We start from the raw sequence: 20993 nt of genomic DNA, 5'->3' as shown, positions 1-20993 counted from the left end.
CAGTCTGTGCACTCAAAATGCTGTGGGCACATTTTTTCATACGATCTGGGAGTGTCCAAGGGTTGTGAATATCTGGAAGAGGGTTTCAGAGATGCTGTCAAGCATATTGTCCAAACCAATTCCTTACTCACCAGCAGTCCTGTTACTTAATGGCTGTAAATTGGACCTCTGCTGGGTTAGTGTGCAAAACATATGCTCTCATTTCTTGATTTCTGTCTGCTTGTGAATTTTATTTTGGTTAATGCATGGGTACTTGAGATAACAAATAATTAGCTTTATATGTGGCTTAACAGATCTTGTAACCCTATTTATTTATAATTTTGTTTAAATCTACAGTGTGATATGTGCCTTTCACTACACAGCTGTGATGTAATGCTGTGGACACTCCATACCAGGTTGACCACAGAGGGGTAATGAATATCACAATACGTTTTGTAATAAAATAATAATAATATTAATTGGTGAAAGGTTACATTTAGTGGAGTAATACAGTGCTATGAGGATATGAACTGCTGTTAGAATACATCAACAGAAGAAAGATTTGGTCTTGCCACCCTAAATCATGGGAAAATGGATTGCTCCTAGATTTGAAGGTGTTACAAGTGGAAATGTCTTAAGACAGGAAATTATAGCATGTTTTCTTCCATCACCACAGACAAGAAACTAGATGTTTTTGACGAAGTGGCATGAGATACATTTTTACATTTCAAGGGAAAAATTTTTCTTTATTACTCATAAGATGGAACAAATTATATACATATTATATAGTCCCCGAAAACATTTCAAATCTTGAGTACTTCTCTATAACATTAAATATTCATTACTAAATAAGCAACAATCAAAATAAAAGTGAAAAAATCCTAGTTATTATTTATTATAGATTTAACACTCACAAACTCGAATCTGCTTCATCAGAACTGTGTACATGTGGTTCGATCAGACAACATAAGCAAACAACCCGACAACTGATTTCGGTTTATATATTGCTAAAACATGAGGTACTTAGAAGTATGTGGCAAAATCTTTTAGAAATGAGTTTTGCCCACTTCAATCCAGTGAGAAGCAAGGACAAAAACACAAATACATAAATCTCTCTTTAAAATAACTAAAACCAAAATTGTGTGTTTATGCATTTTCCTATCACTCATAGTAAGACGCTGATTGAGAATAATTGGGTTTCAGGACATTTAAATAAAGCTAGGAGAAACATACTGGACATTTACTTGGAGATTTTCTTTGGCCTTTTGTGATCTAAAGCATCTGTGAATATTTTTATTTCACATTATAATGGTAATTTTCAGTTCCAACAGCCTGCTGTGTTTGAAACTGTTGTAATATTCCATTAATATATAAAATGTGGGTATATTTCACTGGTTTGACATGATCCAAAGGGACCATTTAGCATGCTTCAGTTTGCTAAAAGTAAAAGAGGTTTAGCAGGCAATTCTTCCATGTCCCTGAACAAATAACAAAAATTGCTGACTTTTAAAGGCGGCCGACGAAGCAGTTTATCCTCTGGCATCATCATGGCAGCTAACCTGATTTTACACAATGAATATGGATTGTATAAGGCTCTCATATATGCAATAAAAGGAAACAATTAAATGTGGCCTCAATCTATAGGTTTTTGGATACATTTTAGAGAATTTTACATGTGACCAGTGCTGATGACATTACATAAGCTATAAGTCAAAATATATGTTAAATGTATTCTTTTTTTAATTTTTCTTTTTACCCAAGTGTGCAGCAGATATATTATCGATTTTCCACTCTTCAGTAAGATAATTGGGTGTGTGTGTATGAGAGAGACAAGAGATGGCATAGCACAGGAAATTAAGTGACTTGCAGTTTTTGGCAGCGTTGAGTGGGTGTGTTTGTGTTATTCTGTGTGTGTGTTCATGTGCCAGACAGTATGAAACCTTGTACAGCTGTTGATTACACATCTTGATTGTTTAGGGAAATAAAAATTTTAAAAATGTATTTGAGAACAGTGTTGGAGCCAGTAAACCTTCACACTCTCCTAACAACATGTGTGTAGGTAACAGTGTAAATCCATTCACATCCACTGGAGATTTGTGATTTATTTAGATGTGGAAGAAGGGAAACAGACACAGAAGGTCATGAAAAGAAGTATGATGAAGCTGCAGACATACTTAATATTATTCTTCTTTATTCACTATACATTTCCTGGACTACCAGTAAGAATCAGAATCAGAAATACTTTATTGATCCCCGAGGGGATGTTACAACAGCTCGCCTTTACGTCAGTGCACACAGGAATAGAAGTACTAGCAAAGAATATAATACACTATAATACAGGTCAGAAAATAAATTAAGTACCAATTGGGTATAAGTATAAAATAAAATAAGTGTGAAGTACCAAGTGGGTTTACCGGTTGATGATAATAATTACGGTATAAGGTAATAGTGCATGAACTGTCACGTTAAGTGTAGCTTATTAAGGTTATAATGAGACGGAGGATATTGCACAGCAGTAATAGAGGTATGAGTAATATCAATATCAATAAATAGGGAATTTTAAACTAAAATATTGCACAGGAGTATAAGCTAAGCATAACTTCTAGATACATAAGTTTAAACAAAAATCTGAGTTTAAACAACAATCTACAGACCATTAAAAGTTTTGTAGGTGAGGAGAAGGATTTAAAATTATATTCTGGATTTTACAGGGAGCCAGTGCAGAGAAGCTAATATTGGAGAAATATGATCTTTTTTCCTAGTTCATGTCAGTACACGTGCTGCAGCATTCTGGATCAACTGGAGAGTCTTAAGAGACTTGTTCGGGCAGCCTGATAATAAGGAATTGCAATAATCCATCTTAGAAGTAACAAATGCATGGACTAATTTTTCAGCATCAGGATGTGCCTCATTTTTGCAATGTTACGTAGGTGAAAGAAGGTGGTCCTTGAAGTTTCATGTTTCATGTGGGAGTTAAAGGATAAATCCTGATCAAAGATAACTCTGAGGTTCCTTACAGTGGGGCTGGAGGCCAGGGCAATGCCATAAAGAGCAACTATATCTTTAGATAATGTGTCTTGGATGTGTTTGGGGCCAAGTACAATAACTTCAGTTTTTTCAGAGTTTAACATAAGGTCATCCAGGTTTTTATGTCCTCAAGGCATGCTTGAAGTTTAGCTAACTGATTAGTTTCATCTGGCTTGATCGATAGATATAATTGGGTATCATCCGCATAACAATAAAAGTGTATGGAGTGTTTCGTAATATTGCAAGCATAGTGCAGTTCCTTTAATGCCAATTGAATGTTCCAGTCTCTGTAATAAGATGTGATGGTCAATGGTGTCGAATGCAGCACTAAGATCTAACAAGACAGGTACAGAGACAAGTCCATTATCTGATGCAATTAAAAGGTAATTTGTAATTTTCTGTCATGTTTTCCAGGCTGGGTGTGAAAGACTAAGAACAAGGCTTTGAATGAGTTATAATTTAGTTTAGTTTTAGTTAGTTGGTTTTTCAGCGGGTGTGTCGCTGAGTAGGGAGAACTTGTTAGAAACGTGAACAGGTCGGTGGTGAACCATGGGCTTCTACTTAGGGCTATGCTTCCTTCGGACAGTCACCCAGCCTCCCTGGTTTCCTGGCTGCTCAGGAACTGCCGAGGGACAGCTAACAGGAACGACCTCAGGTCGGTCTACACTGCTACTGGGGGCTGGCTAACTACAGCAGCTAATGACTGAGTTCCCATAGGGCGAAACTGTGTTTCCAATTCACTAAGCCTTGCCTCCAATGCTACAAATAAACTACATTTATTACATGTACTGTTATCACTAAAGGAGGCAGAGGAATAGCTAAACATTTGACACGCCGAGCAGGAGAGAGCAGGAGAGTGAGAGGGAGAGAGAGAAGCCATTGCTAGCTAAAGAACGGTAGCTAGCAAAACTGAATAGCGTGTAAACTGTGGGTTTAGCAAGAAACCATCGTAGAAAAGGTTTCAGTCGTAGTCATCTGGACACTGTTTTCAGAATCAAGACAATGGAACACTCCTGGACGAATGAGGGACTACACCGTCTTATTTAGCAAGAAAGTCGTTAAAAGAAGGATAGAGCTATGAGTGGTTGAGCAGAACTAGTGTATGTTGTTGTCCTGTCATTATTGGGAACTTTGTCTAAACATCATCTGTGCAGCTGTCCCCTTTACAGTACCAAACATACAGTATGTTATTTTATCACTCCCATGGATGATTTTTTATCAAGTGTGGTACATCAAGTCCAATCAAGTTGATGTACCTAATTTTACCTGGTAAAGTCTCACAGTGTTTGTGTCAGTTCCCATCAGAGAGTTTATGTTATTAGCTATTAAAATTTTATGACCTTGATATTGTGATTAACAGAAATATGTCAGTGAGAACAGGAAACTTAAATGTACCTGGCCTTGAGATACAACACTAATCACCTCTCTACATATGAAATAGATCATTGACTGTACCTGGTACTGATAGTCATGCACTAAGAGTGTAGAGTCTGAATCTGGGAGCATTAGCCTATACATTTGGTAATATGGATGTTTTTTCTGAACCTTTGTTTGGCCAGGGAAGCCATACAGAGTCCGCCTGAACGAAGATCTGAGATCAGTTAGTAGCAGTCAAAGGTCAAAGGGACATGTACTCCTATTGGAAGAAAAGTCATGTGCACATATCATGATAACATTGTTCCTGTCCAACATAATGCCACACATTTATTTTTTCCCAAGGAGGGTGGTAAAAGTTAGGCATTTCACTTCTTTGCAGCCTCTGCAGGTGGATGTGCTCCCTTCAGTCATGCTCACATGGCTCCATCCACACTTACATCAATGTGTACATCAATGGGTGTCAAAATGCTTTTCTTCTGATGGTGGTAAACAGCTGCACTTTAAATAGGAAACATTACGCGAATGTGCCAATATTCTAGATGACAGTAAACAAGCAGCAGTAGCAGTGTTAGAGAGAGGAAGGACAATTAAGCAGAGATGAGAGAGGAAGTACTCAGATAATTTACTTAAGCAAAAGTACTAATATCACACTGTAAAAGATTCTGTTACAAGTAAAAGTCCTGCATTGAAAATGTTACATAGTTAAAAGTATGTAAGTATAATCAGGAAAATTTGCTTATATATTATTTTATTTTATATATTATTTTTTTATTATTACTCATGCATTAACGTAAAAGCAGGATTTTACTGTTGTAGTTGGTTGAGGTGAAGCTCATTTTGAACTATTTGAAAAATAGTGACAAATGCTGTCACAATGACCCAGAGCCCAAAGTGACAACTTCACATTGCTTGTTTTGTCCAACCAACAGTCCAAACCTCAACATTATTAACAATACGTTAAAATAATTAAAAGGAAAAGCAGCAAATCTTCCCATTTGTGAAGCTGGAACCATGAAATGTTTTACATGAAAAATTACTTAAATGATCAAAATAGTTGCCAATTCATTTCATGTTAATCGACTAATTGATTAATCAACTTATTGTTTCAGCTGTACTTGTATAAACTGTTGGGTAGTTTAATTTATAACAAACCATCATATTTTATAAACTCATATGTTTTGTGTGAAAAAATCTTAATTTGTAAAGTAACTTTTATCTAAAGTTGTCAGATAAATGTAGTGAAGTAAAAAGTACAATATTTCCCTCTGAGATGTAGTGGAGTAGAAGTAGAAAGTAGCATGGGAAGAAAAGACTCAAGTAATTTACAAGTACTTTAGATTTGTACTTAAGTACAGTACTTGAGTAAATGTACTTAGTTACATTCCACCACTGCAATTAAGTTTGACTCTGGTGTGAAAATAGTCTTTATGTGTATGTGTGTGTACATACTCTATATATAATCACTGGTAAGTGAAGTCACACCTGTGTGTTCTTGCTGAGTGCAGTTGCTATATTAGCAAACATCAAAAAATGATTTTCTCTATGTTGGAAACACAATGCTGCACTGATATATGGTAAAAACCATGTCTAAGAATTTGTACTGCTAATGTAGCGTAATCTGTTAAGCAAAATTAATGGTTCTCTCTATATTTCTATCTGCAGTGAAATGGTTCTTAAATATTCTTTTTTACTGTATAGTCTGGTGCAGCCATGTTCCTCATTAAAACCACCACTCCCCTGACTTAAAACAGAAATAGAACACATGATCATCGCTTCTGAATTTAGGTCTTCACTCACAAATATAGAAGACAGATTTGGACACACAAATAGACCAGCCAAATATGGCAAGAAAGAGAAGGATTTGTTCTAGTAAAGTTGGGTAACAAGAGTACAAGACAGGTTTGTAATGAGAATACACAAAAATACAGTCCAGTGGATGACAAAGGTGTAGGTTTAGTTTCAGGAGTGAGAGGGTGGGGGGTGGTGATTAAAAAGGACAAACAAAACTTATATCAATTTAGCATGTACTACTAATGATGAAATTGGTTATTGTGCTTTCCATAAAAATGCTAAAGAAGTTGCTGTATTGTTACTGCAATGACGCCACTTAAAATCACATTTAGTTTCCTTGATAGTGGCCTGATACTTGGATCATGTTGTTTCATGTTTTAATTTCCATTTCTACTATAAAGAGCGCTGTTTTTTACTACATTATCTTTATTTGGTCTTCAAGCAGAGGTGGTGGCAGTACTTCTTTTTCTTATGCGACATAAGGCCAACAACCTCTATCAATCAGATGCTTACCTCAACCTGTATATAGCCTGAGGAGAAATGAGGGGCAAAAAGTGTATTGCTATGAGCACAATAAGTGAAGGTAACCCAGATGAGAATATCGACATTTTCCCTCATCTGGATTATGATGGCAAGACAGTAAGAAACCACTGTTAAGAGCAGTGGTTTCTAAGAAGTGGGGTGACTTATGTACAAGCCAAAGGTGCCGCAAGATTTGTTAATTTTTAATAACATTTCATATAACATATAACATATTTGCTAGATATTGGTTGGACAATAACACAATGGGGGGCACAATGCAAGTTCAGAAGAAGAATTTCAGAATAGTAATAATGTAATCGTAGTGGTAATATTAATATTAATAACTTAATAATAATAATAATAATAGGAGTGATAGGTAGGTAGGTATAGGACTAATAATCATATAATAGTAACAAAGCCAATAACAACAACTGTAGTAGCAGTTGTCAAGCAGAAACACGGGGGCAGCAGGTGGCCCACAATCACAGATCCAGACTCTGCAGCTCCGGAGGTAGAAATACCTGCTGAAAATGACAGGAGAGAGGAGAGAGACAAGAAAGCACAAAACTACGGGAGAGAGAAGATGTCGAGTTAGTAACATGCAGTAATGGGATAAAAATGCATACAGATGGAGAGGGAGAGGAGGAGAGAGGAAAGAGGTGCATCATGGTAAATGTACACTGACAATGAATTTCATTTGTTTTCTGCCAAAATATTTAATCTTGCAATACAATATCAGCTTGTAGTGACTATGGCATTTTTAAACATTGTCATGGTTAGGCACACAGCACTTGGTTAAGCTAAGGGAGATTTTGGTCTTGGTTTAATACAGAAATAGTCTGTAGTTCAATTCAATTCAATTCAATTTTATCTATATAGCGCCAATTCATAACAGAAGTTATCATTGCACTTTTCCTATAGAGCAGGTCTAGAGCGTACTCTTTATAATATTAATTACAGAGACCCAACAAATCCCACCATGAGCAAGCATTTGGCGACAGTGGCAAGGAAAAACTTCCTTTAAGAGGCAGAAACCTTGGACAGAACCAGACTCAATGGTGGACGGCCATCTGCCACTGTCGTGTTAGGTTTTGAACTAGTGACTTGAAGCATGATATATGATGATTTTGTTAACCTAATAATCAAAACCACATTCTGTTCCTAACCTTAACCAAAGTGCTTTTGTTGCCTAAATCTAGCCACACATGGACTGAGGATGCAAACCCTTGTATCAAGGGTCAAAGTTGTGTGCTTTTTGCGGCCACCAGCTATCCTGACCACCAGCATGCAACTACAGTGCAGTACAAAAATGTAGTGGTTCATTAACTCATAAAAACGTTGCTTCTGAACGTATTCCAGGCAGCAATTACCTTTGCCACCACAACATAATGTGAATGTACATATATGTATAAACATAATTTGGATTAATTAAATAGGATACCGGGTATTTATAGTCACACACACACACATATATATATATATACACACACACACACACTTTATTTTTATATAAACATGCATTTTCACGCTCACTTACATATATTTACATTTACACTTCCACACATATACAGTGTGTATTCTTTAGTCTCGAAATACATTCTAACATGTATGTATTTTCATTCTCAATTGTATAAACATGTACTATATTTATATATTATATATCTTCTATCTTCTATCCATTACTTTCACTGACACAGGAAGTTCCTTCTTAAGCAGGAAGTCACTCTCAAAACAAGAAATACATGCACAAGATGCATTACTTTTTCCACAATTGTTTTGTGTCAAGTCCCGCCCTACTGTGCTGTGATTGGCTAGCAAGTTACTTCAACGTGTCCTTGTGATTGGATGCTAGCTGTGAGTACGGCTGTGCCCCTAGGATGATAGAGATCCTTGGCGCTCCCTCGCCTATGACTTATTGCATTAATTTCCTAGTTGGTCTTTATTACGAAATAGGAAAGATCTGATTAGTTTATTTACCACACTGACCCTAATACTTCTGAGGAGCATATGTTAAGATGTTGTACACAGCCCTGGCTCTGTAAATGCTAAACAAACAAAGTGTCTCGGCCACACAACACTATTCCAGCTATTCCAGCCATGATTTGTGTGTCAGGTAACGTTAAATTACTTTCCCACGGACATTCAGCTTACTTTGCCAAGATATGCTCTTGTCGTTATGTTTGCTATAGTAGCAGCAGAGTTGTGAGTATTGCTGTCTGGAGCTGGTTTGCTTGCTCTGGGAAACCGTCTCGTCCTCTCTGGCCTGTTAGTTTCACAACAGCAACTGTAGGGACAGTTTGCTAACCCACAATCTAGCTAAGCTAACCCACAACCTAGCTAGCATTAGTTACATTACTTGCTGTGTCGTTGTTCACTCTATATCATGGTATTTGTCATGGTATTGGATTTCTCCAGAATCTCTTACCCCACCTTTAAGGTGTGTCAGCTCATTGAGGAAAGGAAAATGAAAAATGAAAATAAGGGGGGGGGGTTGCCAACTAGACAACTTGTCATGTCAGTGTGTGTGTATGTGCAGCTAAATAGGATTTCCTGTGTATGAAATGTGAAGGTGAGCTCATCCAGGTAGAACATTGACTCCTAAGCATTGTGAAAAAAACACAATACAAAAACACATACTTGGGATGACAAGCCTTCATGTTCTACATCACACATGCACACACACATACAGCAGAGTGCTGACTGTATGCTGTATGCTACTGGTGGTATGCATCCAAGTCTATGGCTCTCTCCCAGAGTGTCACACTGACAGCTCTGAGCTGGGGGGGTTGGACAAACCTGTCACACTCCACCATAACCACGTCTGTCACCATGCATACAGATAGACATCGTACTTGTTAAGCTGCTGAGTAATATTACCTACTGTCATGTGATCATAGATGTTATGTTCCTCTTTAATTGATTGACGTGTGTGCATATGGGTATAACACAAATCAAATGGCCCTTCTGATAATTGTTGATCTTTTAATTTTTTTGCAGGAGGCAAGAAAAAAAATTAAATAAAGGATAATGAATTAAGAACATCATTACTTCTCTTGGTGCAAATTCTGATTGTTGCTTTTTTTCTGTGTTGCAGGGGACAGACTTTGGACTGGACCAAACTACTCCAAGTATAATCACTACAACCACTGTAGCACCGCTACTCCTGCTTCTGCTGCTGTACATGGCAGTCTGCTCACCTCAAAATGATGGAAATCCTCATCATTGATTGGCTTGTCTACCTATTGAGAAGTGGAGCTTAAAGATGACATCTTTACTGTTTTCTTCTTCATTGCAGTGGTTGTTGAGAGGGCCTTTTTGAGGAATATTTTCCATATTGTGAGGAATATTTCTCTGATTTCCTTTCACCAAGCTGGAGAAAACTGATGGCTACTACATTTCCACCAGATGGTTTGCACTGCCTGGATTTTAAAAAGGATCATTAGCAGCCACGGCCCTCGTCTGCTCCGGAATTACCCACTTGCTTATGCCTGTGAGTGAATGTGATTTTAGTGTGATTGTGTTTGTGGTTGAATCTGCATGGCGTAAGTGAGAGATATAAAATAAGGATTTTTTACTCCGAAAGGACAAGAGAGGACTCAGACAAGTTGAAAACAAGGAGTAGCAGCTATGTCCCAGTGGAGGCACCATTCGAAGACTGGGTGTCGGCTGCTTCAGACTGCCAAGAGCGGGAACAGGATGATAGGATATGTAGGGCTTGAAGGTTCCTTAAGCGTCGGCTGGTGGGTGTCCTCTCTAATATGGCTGGGACTGCTGCTGTTGCAGGCATCTCCGGCTGCCGTGTCGGCTCAGAAACTCGACGAGAATGACCCGGTGGTCACCACCACCAATGGCAAGCTGCGTGGCGTTAAGAAGGAGCTCAACAACGAGATCCTGGGTCCTGTCGTGCAGTTTCTGGGTGTCCCATATGCCGCTCCACCGACTGGCGAGCGCCGTTTTCAGCCACCTGAACCGCCAGTGTCGTGGCCGGAGATCCGCAATGCCACACACTTTGCCCCGGTGTGCCCTCAGAGCATTGTGGAGGGCCGCCTGCCAGATGTGATGCTGCCAGTGTGGTTCACCAACAGCATCGATGTGGTGTCCACATACGTCCAGGACCAGAGCGAGGACTGCCTCTATCTTAACATCTATGTCCCCACTGAGGATGGTGAGTTAGCCCAGGGCTGGATGATTGTGGGGACAGCAGGGGGCGGGGCGGAGGGTATTGAATCCACAACCTTCTGGTAAAGAGTATGTTGTCGGGGTGTGTTTTATCTATGTGCATTTCTGTCTCTGTCCCTGTCTGTCTGTCAGTAGAGGGAAAGCATGACCTTTTGCATGTTTAATGTGCATGACCCTGCTTATAGTACATGAGTGTGAGAGTGGTTTTGTGAAAGAGAGAACAGTGTGCATGCGTGTGTGTGTGGCATCCATTGAGGCCAATTTATCTTTTTTTTCATTCCACTCCACAGCTGCCTCCATGCTCTTCCTTCAAATTTCCATCCTTTCTAATCTATCCTCCTCCTCCACCTCATTGTTGATCCTCTAACTTCTCCTCTTATACCCCGCTCTTTTTTCTCCTGATCGCCTTATTTGCCCTCCTCTGCAAACTCCCTCCCCTCCTGTCCCTCATGTCTGTAGCTCATCATAGGCTATTGTGCTCTGTCACAATGGCTACAGTTCATTAAACAAGACAGTCCTTGCCAAGATCATCACTGACTGATTTGGCTGACTGGCTGAATGACTGGCTGGACTGAATGACTGAATAATGCGCTGATTGAGATGGTGTGATTCATTCTTTCCCTCTGTCTTTATGTCTCCCTTTCCTTCCTCTCTTAAGTCTTTTTCAGTCAATCAGCTTTGTGTGTGTGTGCGTGTGTGTGTGTGTGTGTGCATGCCAGCTCCTGTGCGTTGCGCGTCCAGGGGCTCCATGTTATTCTTTAGTCTTTTATTCATTTTACAGTCAAAAGAATATCCAAGGAATGTGCCAGGAAACCGGGCAAGAAAATATGTAGACAAGGAGGTATGTATGATCTGAACGCAAACTATACAATGCCACAGAAAGAAGAAACAGAAAACAGAAAAAAAAGAGCAGAGAGCAATCGTGAGATCAAGGTCTACAAATTATTCAGGTCTCGACTCAGGGCATCTGCAGGTTTTTAGAATGCTAAATTTAAGAGACAGGACCTTTTAAACGCCACTAGAAATGAATTTAAGGTCAATTTAAAAACCAAAGTAAGAAAACCAAGCTGTCAGAACCAGTCTTCCTCTGACTCTGAACATACCTAATGCAGTTCAGAAAGTATAAATGAGCAGAGCAGGAAAGACCTTTTTAGATTTGTCAGACTTGCTAAGGACCACTAGAAATCCTGCGGATAGTAGCAATAACATATTTACAACTAAATCCCTGAATCAGCCATGTAATATGTAGACCTTGTGATGGTGGGATAATAGTGAGGTAGTGTTGCACCACACTCCCTGGTTTATTGATGTGTGCTGTCATTGGACAGCAAGATTGGGAGATTTGATTGGCTGCCAGACCAGGGGTCAAAAGGTGTGTAGTAATGGTGGTTGATGTGTGAGAAGGTAGCAGAATATTAGATCAGGCACACTGTCACAAACACACATACACACACTCACAGCAATGTAGTTGTATGCAGTGTTAAACAAGATGAGTTCAGGCTGGACCTTGACTATGTACTCTCCATTAAAAGAAAGCAGAGCTGGGGTCAGGTTGGCTCGGGGTACTGTATCAAGCACTATTTCATCAAGATAATGCCCTCCTCTGTCTTTCTCTCCCTGTCTCTCAGCCTATCTCTCCCTGGATGTGTGCATGTTTTTGTGTGTATATATGTGTGTGTGCAAGTGTGTGTGTGTATGTGTGTATGTGAGCGAGAGAGACAGATGCTGACAGTGTCCTTGATAAGGTCTGGGTGTTAATGTCATTGTCTTGGCAGCAGCCTGCATTATCACTTAGTGTACATTCCTTCTCTTCTTACTACACAGATACATGTAACCTCTAACCTCACTGCTCTCCTTTCCTCTCCTCTCCTCATACGTGTTGCACACACAGGAACATAGAGGGGAAATGCATTTAAACTGTGAGATTAGAGAAGCATACATATTAGTCACACCGCATGGAGAATCATCATTATAAGACCCAGACAATTTGTTGTGAATTTTATTTTTGTTTCTTTGGCTTTAGTTTACTACCCACTGGCTGTGCATAGACCAAGATGTATTTATTCTCGTTAAATGTCAGGGAACGACTCTCATCTTTATATAGAGTACTCTCTCACAGTATGCACTTCATTAGGCAAAGCTCTATGCAGTTGGTCTGGTCTTCTATACAGTAGTCAATAGGTAATTAAAGTGTATGTACATAAATTGCATAGTAGCAGTTGTCGAGCAGGAACATGGGGGCAGTAAGAGCCCGGAATCATATATCCAGACTCTGCAGCTCTGGAGGCAGAAATACCTGCTGAAAGCGACAGGAGGAGAGAGGAGAGAGATGAGAAAGCACAAAAAATGGGAGAGAGAAGATGTCGAGTTATTAACATGCATTATTGGGATATGAATGCATACAGATGGAGAGGTAGAGGAGGAGAGGAGCACAGCATTATGGGAAGTCTCCCGGCAGTCTAGGCCTATGGAAGCATAACTAAGGGATGGTTCAGGACTCACCCAAGCCAGCCCTTGGGCTTTATCAAAGAGGAAAGTCTTAAGCTTGCTCTTAAATGTGGAGATGGTGTTTGCCTCCCGAACCCAAACTGGGACCCGATTCCACAGGAGATGAGCTCGATAACTGAAGGCTCTGGCTCCATAAAGTCTTATGAGCTCTTTAAGAGCTTTGTAGGTGAGGAGAAATTATGCTTTTACCTATGCTTTTTAAAAACTGGTCTGTCAGACGAGAAGATTCAATACTCATTCTAGCTAATTTGTGTGCATACAGAAGCTTAATACAATTATGATAGACAGGCGACACATTAAAGGGCCTGAGTAAGAGTAACACAATGAGTGCAAATGCTTACAGGGCAGTGAATGGTTTGGAGTATGTAAATTATGTGCGATATGCTATGGCTCTCACAGTTACCCGGGCCCATATTAATCAAACTGCTAAAAGTAAGATTTTGGACTTGAGTGAGAGATAAAAGTCTTGCAGACTTAAAAATAAATTATTCTTTCATTTAAGAGACCCTAGGAGGTCTCTTAAGTTGGTTGGTTAAGTGTACCTTGTCAGGGTCTTAGATGGCTGCAGTACAGAGACAGAGGTGAGCACACATCTTCTGAGACATGTTTTGGAATGACAATGTAGCATTGGTCATTGTCAACAATACATTATCTGAAGCAGTAATTTCAGAAAAGGGCAGTTTTAGCTTATCAGTTCCATCTGCTGCCTTCTTGTAAGCTAAACGGAAACAACACTTTTGATGAGTCTACACCAAGACCATCATAACGTCCACACCTGTCTAAGAACAAGTTGATAAAGCTTTACTTTATGATCAATGAGGATCCTGTGAATCCTTCCAAGCAGACGGGCAAATTTAATGACATCTAGTTAAAATCATAAGAGCAGCAGAAAAATATTATGTGAGAAATGAAGTCATTTTTCGTACTTCAACCTACCTTCAATCTAGGTGTAATCTGTACGGCTGGCACATTATACTCAATAATTATACTCACCAATAAATATACTCATATTGGATTTCGCACCTCACAATGTAGCAAGGCGGACATTAGGAGGTTGGTATAGTGGATGGGTGTCTACTATAGGTGTGACGTTTACCTTGATGCTGGCCAAGAACATCCAATTTAAGTCTAGATTTTTTCAATTGCATATTTCCAGCCAGACAATAAAATGTGCCACAAAGATTTCATCAAGATTTCTCTCTCCCACACCTAAACTCAAGTATCATATTTGCACTGGTATTGGAAATTGTCAAATAACACCCAGCCTTAGCTGTATGCTCGCAATAGAGCTGCATTGATTAAGTTGATTAATCGTTTAATCAAGGGGCATTTTTTACTATTTTCTGTCATTTTATAAATCAAAAAATTAATCAATGATCTGCAGATTAATCAGTAATGAAAATACTTGTTATTTGCAGCCCTAGTTTGCAATTAAACATGCACTGTAAACTGTAAAATGCTGTCCATCTAGCAGAGTGACAATATAACCAATTACATTTCCCACAAAAAACATAATTGGAAAAACACATTAGTACTATATCAATGTAATTTCTTGGAGACAGGGTTGCATAATACCTGGTCACAATTCTAAATAGCTATTCGATGGTGAGTTTTGCATTTTTTTACTATCACTGTCTCCACCTAAACCCACAGATGGCTGCAGGCATGTTCATGCCTCAACTCTGCGGGTTGTCAAAAGGCATTATGGTGAACAGACAAACACAAACTGATGCAGAAGTACATACGACAGGGTGAAGGAAAGTTCATTTAACACAAATTATAACACTGAATAATAACAGCAAATATATTAAGCATCACAAACTGACAGTATCAGGACAGAACAGTGTCAGAATATCAGTCAGTATTAGTATTTTCTTTAACAATTTGTTGGTTTCCAGTCATTATAGCAGCTTGTCATGAGACTGTTTTTTGTTAAATTTTGTTGTTGTTTCAGTCTTAAATGCACATCATAGTGTATGACATTTTAGCAGCTAGTGACAAAATTCAGTCTCACTAAAAGTGGACTGCTTTCTGAAAACAAGCATTCAGCTGATGGCTGATTAGAGCAAAAGCTCAGAAAGATAACACATGGGTCTATAAACATGTTATATCCATTAGGGCTGGCAGTGCTTGTTGAAACTCTACAAGCTACTAGTGCTGTCAAAATTGGCCAAAAATTTGATTATTTGTTCTAAAAAAACACATAGGTTTGAACTATTCGAATATCTGTTGTTAAAATTTATTAATTTTCACAATTGAATGTCTGTTTTTTTACAATTCTATTATATAATTGAATTTTGAAAATTTGTTGACAGTCCTACAAGCTACCAAGACTTGAATAAGAAAAACAATACTGTGCAAGGAAAGTTTCTTTGGAAATGACTATTTGTTGTTCACCAATAAAGTGGGAACATCTAACCAAGCTAAAGATGCCTGCAAGCTTCAGGGTTATGACAACCAAGGAAGAGCCAGCCACTTTGAGTCCATATGTGAACACAGGTTTAACACTAGAAGTGCCAGAATTCCAAACTTACTAGAATTACCGTAAGTCATTTTGACCGCTAGATTCCAAACTCTATAATCTCTAATGATAAATTACCCAAATGGGAGATTAATGCATTTATTGTTAGGATATCTTTTAAAAAACCAAATAACACCATAATATACATTTAAAAAAGTTTAATTGTACATTTATCAATATTCATATCATTGCATATAGTAAACCGTAATTATTGCATAAGCTATATTCACACCAGTGTCACCGACTCCGGCTTTGCTTTCAGCCCATCGGTGATGCCCACGCTTGTGTGCATGGAGCTCAGAATACACACATTGTTTCACTGCTTTCCCTGGTAGATGGTGAGTGTTGCATCAGCACATTTTAGCACCTTTGTGCTGAACAGGTCCGCTTGCTCTTTTGCGAAGGGGGGAAACTCACTCTTAGTTTTCCCCAGGGTGCCAACCAGGCTGGTCTTCTTGGCCTGTAAGGCGGTGTCCAGTTTGAGAGAAGTGAAGAAATGATCTGTTGTAAGATTCTTTCCATCCCTAGGAATGGCTCCGCCAGTCTCAGCACCACACTCTCTCCCACGAGCTGACCTCTGCTTGCGTCTCCTCTTTTCCCAGAAACGGAGCCACGTTCAGCATGTATTTTGAATTGACATCTGCAGCCAGCCAAAATTTGATTCCAAATTTATCAGGCTTATTTACCATGTACTGAATAAATAACTGTAGTAGCAGTTGTTGAGCAGGAACATGGGGGCAGCAGGTGGCCCACAACCACAGATGCAGTCTCTGCAGCTCCAGAGGCAGAAATACCTGCTGAAAGCAACAGAAGGAGAGAGAGAAACGAGAAAACACAAAACTACGGGAGTGAGAAGATGTCGTGTTAGTAACATGCAGTAGTGGAATAAATATGAATACAGATGGAGAGGGAGAGAAGGAGAGAGGAAAGAGGTGCATCATGAGAAGTCTCCCGGCAGTCTAGGCCTATAGCAGCATAACTAAGGGATGGTTCAGGACTCACCCAAGCCAGCCCTAATTATAAGCTTTATCAAAGAGGAAAGTCTTAAGCCTACTCTTAAATGTGGAGATGGTGTCTGCTTGCCGAACCCAAACTGAGATCTGATTCCCCAGGAGAAGAGCTTGATAACTGAAGGCTCTGGCTCCCATTTGGAGACTCTAGGAACCACAAGTAACCCTGCATTCTGGAAGTGCAGTGTTCTAGTCAGATAATAACGTACCATGAGATTTATAAGATATGATGGTGCCAGACCATTAAGAGCTTTGTAGGTGAGGAGAAGGATTTTTAATTCTATTCTGGATTTTACATGTGATCTCTTTTCCTAGTTCTTGTCAGTACACATGCATAAGGTACTTATTCGGGCAGCCGGATAATAAGGAATTACAGTTGTCAAACCTAGAAGTAACAAATGCACGCACTAACTTTTTGGCATCATTTTAAGACAGGATGTGCCTGATTTTTGCAATGTTGCGTAAGTGAAAAAAGGCAGTCCTTGACGTTTGTTTCATGTGGGAGTTAAAGGATAAATCCTGATCAATGATAACTCTGAGGTTCCTTACAGTGCTGCTGGAGGCCAGGACAATGCCATCTAGAGTAACTATATCTTTAGATAATGTGTCTCGAATGTGTTTGGGACCAAGTACAATAACTTCAGTTTTGTCTGAGATTAACATCAGAAAGTTGCAGATCATCCAGTTCTTTATGTCCTTAAGGCATGCTTGAAGTTTAGTTAACTGGTTAGTTTCATCTGGCTTCATCGATAGATATAATTGGGTATCATCTGCATAGCAACAAAAGTTTATGTAGTGTTTCCTAATAATATTGCCTAGAAGCATATATAAGGTGAATAGAATGGGTCCAAGCACAGAACCTTGTGGAACTCCGTGACTAACTTTGGCGTGCGCGGAGGAGTCACCGTTAACATGTACAAACTGAGATCGATCTGATAGATAGGATTTAAACCAGCTTAGTGCAGCTCCTTTAATGCCAATTACATGTTCCAGTCTCTGTAATATGATGTGATGGTCAATGGTGTCGAACGCAGCACTAAGATCTAACAAGACAAGCATAGAGACAAGTCCATTGTCTGATGATGATAGATGTCTATCTGATATGGCTGTAGCTACATTTAAGGAAGTGATTCCTAACACAGCCCACCATTGAGTCTGGTTCTGTCCAAGGTTTCTGCCTCTTAAAGGAAGTTTTTCCTTGCCACTGTCGCCAAATGCTTGCTCATGGTGGGATTTGTTGGGTCTCTGTAATTAATATTATAAAGAGTACGCTCTAGACCTGCTCTATAGGAAAAGTGCAATGAGATAACTTCTGTTATGAATTGGTGCTATATAAATAAAATTGAATTGAATCTAGAGTAAGAATTTTTGCCTAATGGCATGCAGTCCAGTAATAGCAGTTCAAAAGTTATTAAGTCATGGTCCAATAAAGAAGGATTCTGTGGAAAGATTATTAAATGTTCAATTTCACTGCCATATACCAGAACAAGTTCGAGGGTGTGGTTAAAACAGTGAGTGGTTTCATGTACACTCTGACAAAAGCTAAGGCTATCATTTTCAACATCCACATGAATATTGAAATCACCTATAATAATTACTTTATCTGTTGTAAGGACTAAAGTTGATAAAAACTGAGAATTCAGATACAAATTCAGAATATTGCCCAGGGGCAAGGTACACTATAACAAATAGAATTGGCTGCCGTGTTTTCCAGGTTGGGTGTGAAAGACTAAGAACAAGGCTTTCGAATGAGTTATGATTTAGCTTAGGTTTAAGGTTGTTCCTCGGCCAGTGCCGCTAGGAATGTGAATATTAATATGACTGGGCGGAGTGGATTCACTTAGGCTAACATATTCTTTATGACCCAGCCAGGTTTCAATAAGAGAAAATAAGTCAATATGATAATCTGATATTAATTCGTTCACTAGTACAGCTTTAGATGACAGAGATCTGATGTTTAAGAGTCTACATTTAATTCTCATATTTTGTTGTGCTATTTCAATGTTTTTGTTTAGGTTTTTATTAATAACTCCTCTTCTGTTAACTTTAGATTTTATTAATTTAAGTGGTCGGAGGGCAGACACCGTCACTAAGGAGTTTTGGATGGGTAACTGCTCTGGAAGTGCAGAGAAGCGTGTAAGACTGCAACTCTGCCTCCTGGTCTCAACTCTAAGTTGTCATGGTTTTGGTCCACTGATAAACTCGGCCAGATACCTGGATATGAGAGCTGCTCCATCCAAAGTGGGATGAATGCCGTCTCTCCTAATAAGACCAGGTCTTCCCCAGAAAGTCGGCCAATTATCTACAAAGCCCACATCGTTTGCTGGATACCACCTCGACAGCCAGCGGCAGAATGAAGACATGCGGCTAAACATGTCATCACTGGTCAGGTTTGGCAGGGCCCCAGAGAAAACTATGGAGTCCGACATTGTCTTTGCATATGTTCACACCAACTCAACATTAACGGCAGTTACGTTGGAAGTAATTGAAAGTCCTATTTTCACCTCCTGCATCAACAATAAAACATTCAGTAGCCAATTGGATGACAGACAGAAGATAATTTTCTAATCAATTTAACATCTGAATTGAATTCCAAAATTAATAATTTATTTGATTTCCTAAAATATGTTCCTCCGCATTGATTATTTTGTACTATGTGACCAGAGCTGATACTCAATACACTTGGATCCATTCTGATCCACTCAGGAATTAGACACACAAACCCAAGATCCGTGGCAAACAGATTGTATAGTTTGGACCTGGTCCGACATGGGTCCTGAGTCAGGGTGGACCTGCGAAAACCTCTACTCTACATTATAAAATAATGACACCCTGCCATTCGCTGTGTAGTATTCACATATATTGCCTATGCCAGCTGCCGGCTCTGAATGCTGGCACTCACAGCAAACTGCTTGTGTGCTTCACGGAATCAACTGCTCACCCTTCCATGCTGTCAGACCTTGTAAAGAGGGGGGGGGGCTCTCTCTGTCTTGGTGGTGGGTTGGAACTCTCTTTATGTTTACTTAATGTTGAATTAAGGATTTGGCTTTTAAACACCAAACTAGGACATTTAACTGCAAACTAGGCCATTTCCCAGTGCGTGTACAAGCTGTTTAGTATCTCAAATAGTTCTCGAAATATTTCAACATGTTGCATTATTCTGAAATTTCTGTGCGCTGTCTACACTCCAGAGGGGTTTAGAATAGAAGCTCCATTGTAGATGTGAATTTCGTCAAGATGCAGGCAACTTCACAGAAGGTGAATTCTTCACTGTTTTCCTTCATGACTTCCTCATTTCTTTCTTCTCCCTGTCTCTTTTTCCATCCGTCTTCATCTCCCTCTGCACAGGTTGGCCTTTTCCCTTGTGTCTCTCTCTGTCCTGACCTATTCACCCTCCCACATCTCACTTCACCTCTCTGTCCTTTTCTCCTGCTCCTGTCTTTTTCTCTCTTAGTCCTCAGGCTTTGTCCCAGTTTTGTAGTCATTGAAGGAGGATCCTGTGGGAGGCGACGCATACACATTCACACAAAGACACACAAACAGAGTTGAGGAAATAGAAGGCAGGAATAGGCATGGCCCCTCTTGTGTCTGCGTCTCCCTTGAGGAGCTCTGTCACCTCCACTCACAACTTAACTTTTTTGAACTGGTGTTTCTTCTTATGTTAGTGTGTTGAGCTTGTGTGTGTTTGTGTCAGTGTCTGTCTAGATGGATCCATGGATTTGGGTATGTGTCAGGAGAATTTTAAGTTCTGTCCTATCTGACAGGGTTTTGTGTCAAAGCTTGGCTGACTATCTGTGCTGGCTGCTGGGCAGGTGGTGGACTTGTCATTTTCAGCCCAGCCCCATTGGATCTTGCGTTGATTCTTAACCAAACTTAGAAACAGAAAGATAGAGATACAGAACGAGAGATGGAGAATAATCTGGGCCAAATCCTCTCACTGCATTTAACTCTATTTTTGTAGTCTTCGATTGAGTTTTAGCCATGAAGAAGTGACAATGGTGCATCTCTCCTACTGTGATAAACTCAGCTAATACTTAATACCAATTAGATGAACATATTCTTGAATAATAGTAACAGAG

At 39.4% G+C, this 20993-nt stretch overlaps 1 protein-coding gene across 4 annotated transcripts in view; it reads left to right on the top strand.

Annotated features, from left to right (window-relative positions):
- Positions 1 to 20993, top strand: part of nlgn1 (neuroligin 1) — a 382894-nt gene that overhangs the window by 28415 nt on the left and 333486 nt on the right. For 2 of the 4 annotated variants that reach the window (XM_044199633.1, XM_044199634.1), the window contains 2 exons: positions 9791 to 10861; positions 11657 to 11716. In XM_044199633.1, coding sequence (XP_044055568.1) covers positions 10324 to 10861; positions 11657 to 11716 — 598 coding nt within the window. In that variant the 5' untranslated portion in view covers positions 9791 to 10323. The remainder of the gene's footprint in view (positions 1 to 9790; positions 10862 to 11656; positions 11717 to 20993) is intronic. The other 2 variants (XM_044199636.1, XM_044199635.1) reach the window with 1 other exon arrangement.

The sequence above is a fragment of the Siniperca chuatsi genome, linkage group LG6 (genome assembly GCF_020085105.1).
Source record: "Siniperca chuatsi isolate FFG_IHB_CAS linkage group LG6, ASM2008510v1, whole genome shotgun sequence".
NCBI classification, from domain to species: Eukaryota; Metazoa; Chordata; class Actinopteri; order Centrarchiformes; family Sinipercidae; genus Siniperca; species Siniperca chuatsi.
The sequence above is the reverse complement of the archived record's forward strand: the minus strand, read 5'-3'. Positions and strand labels throughout refer to the sequence as shown.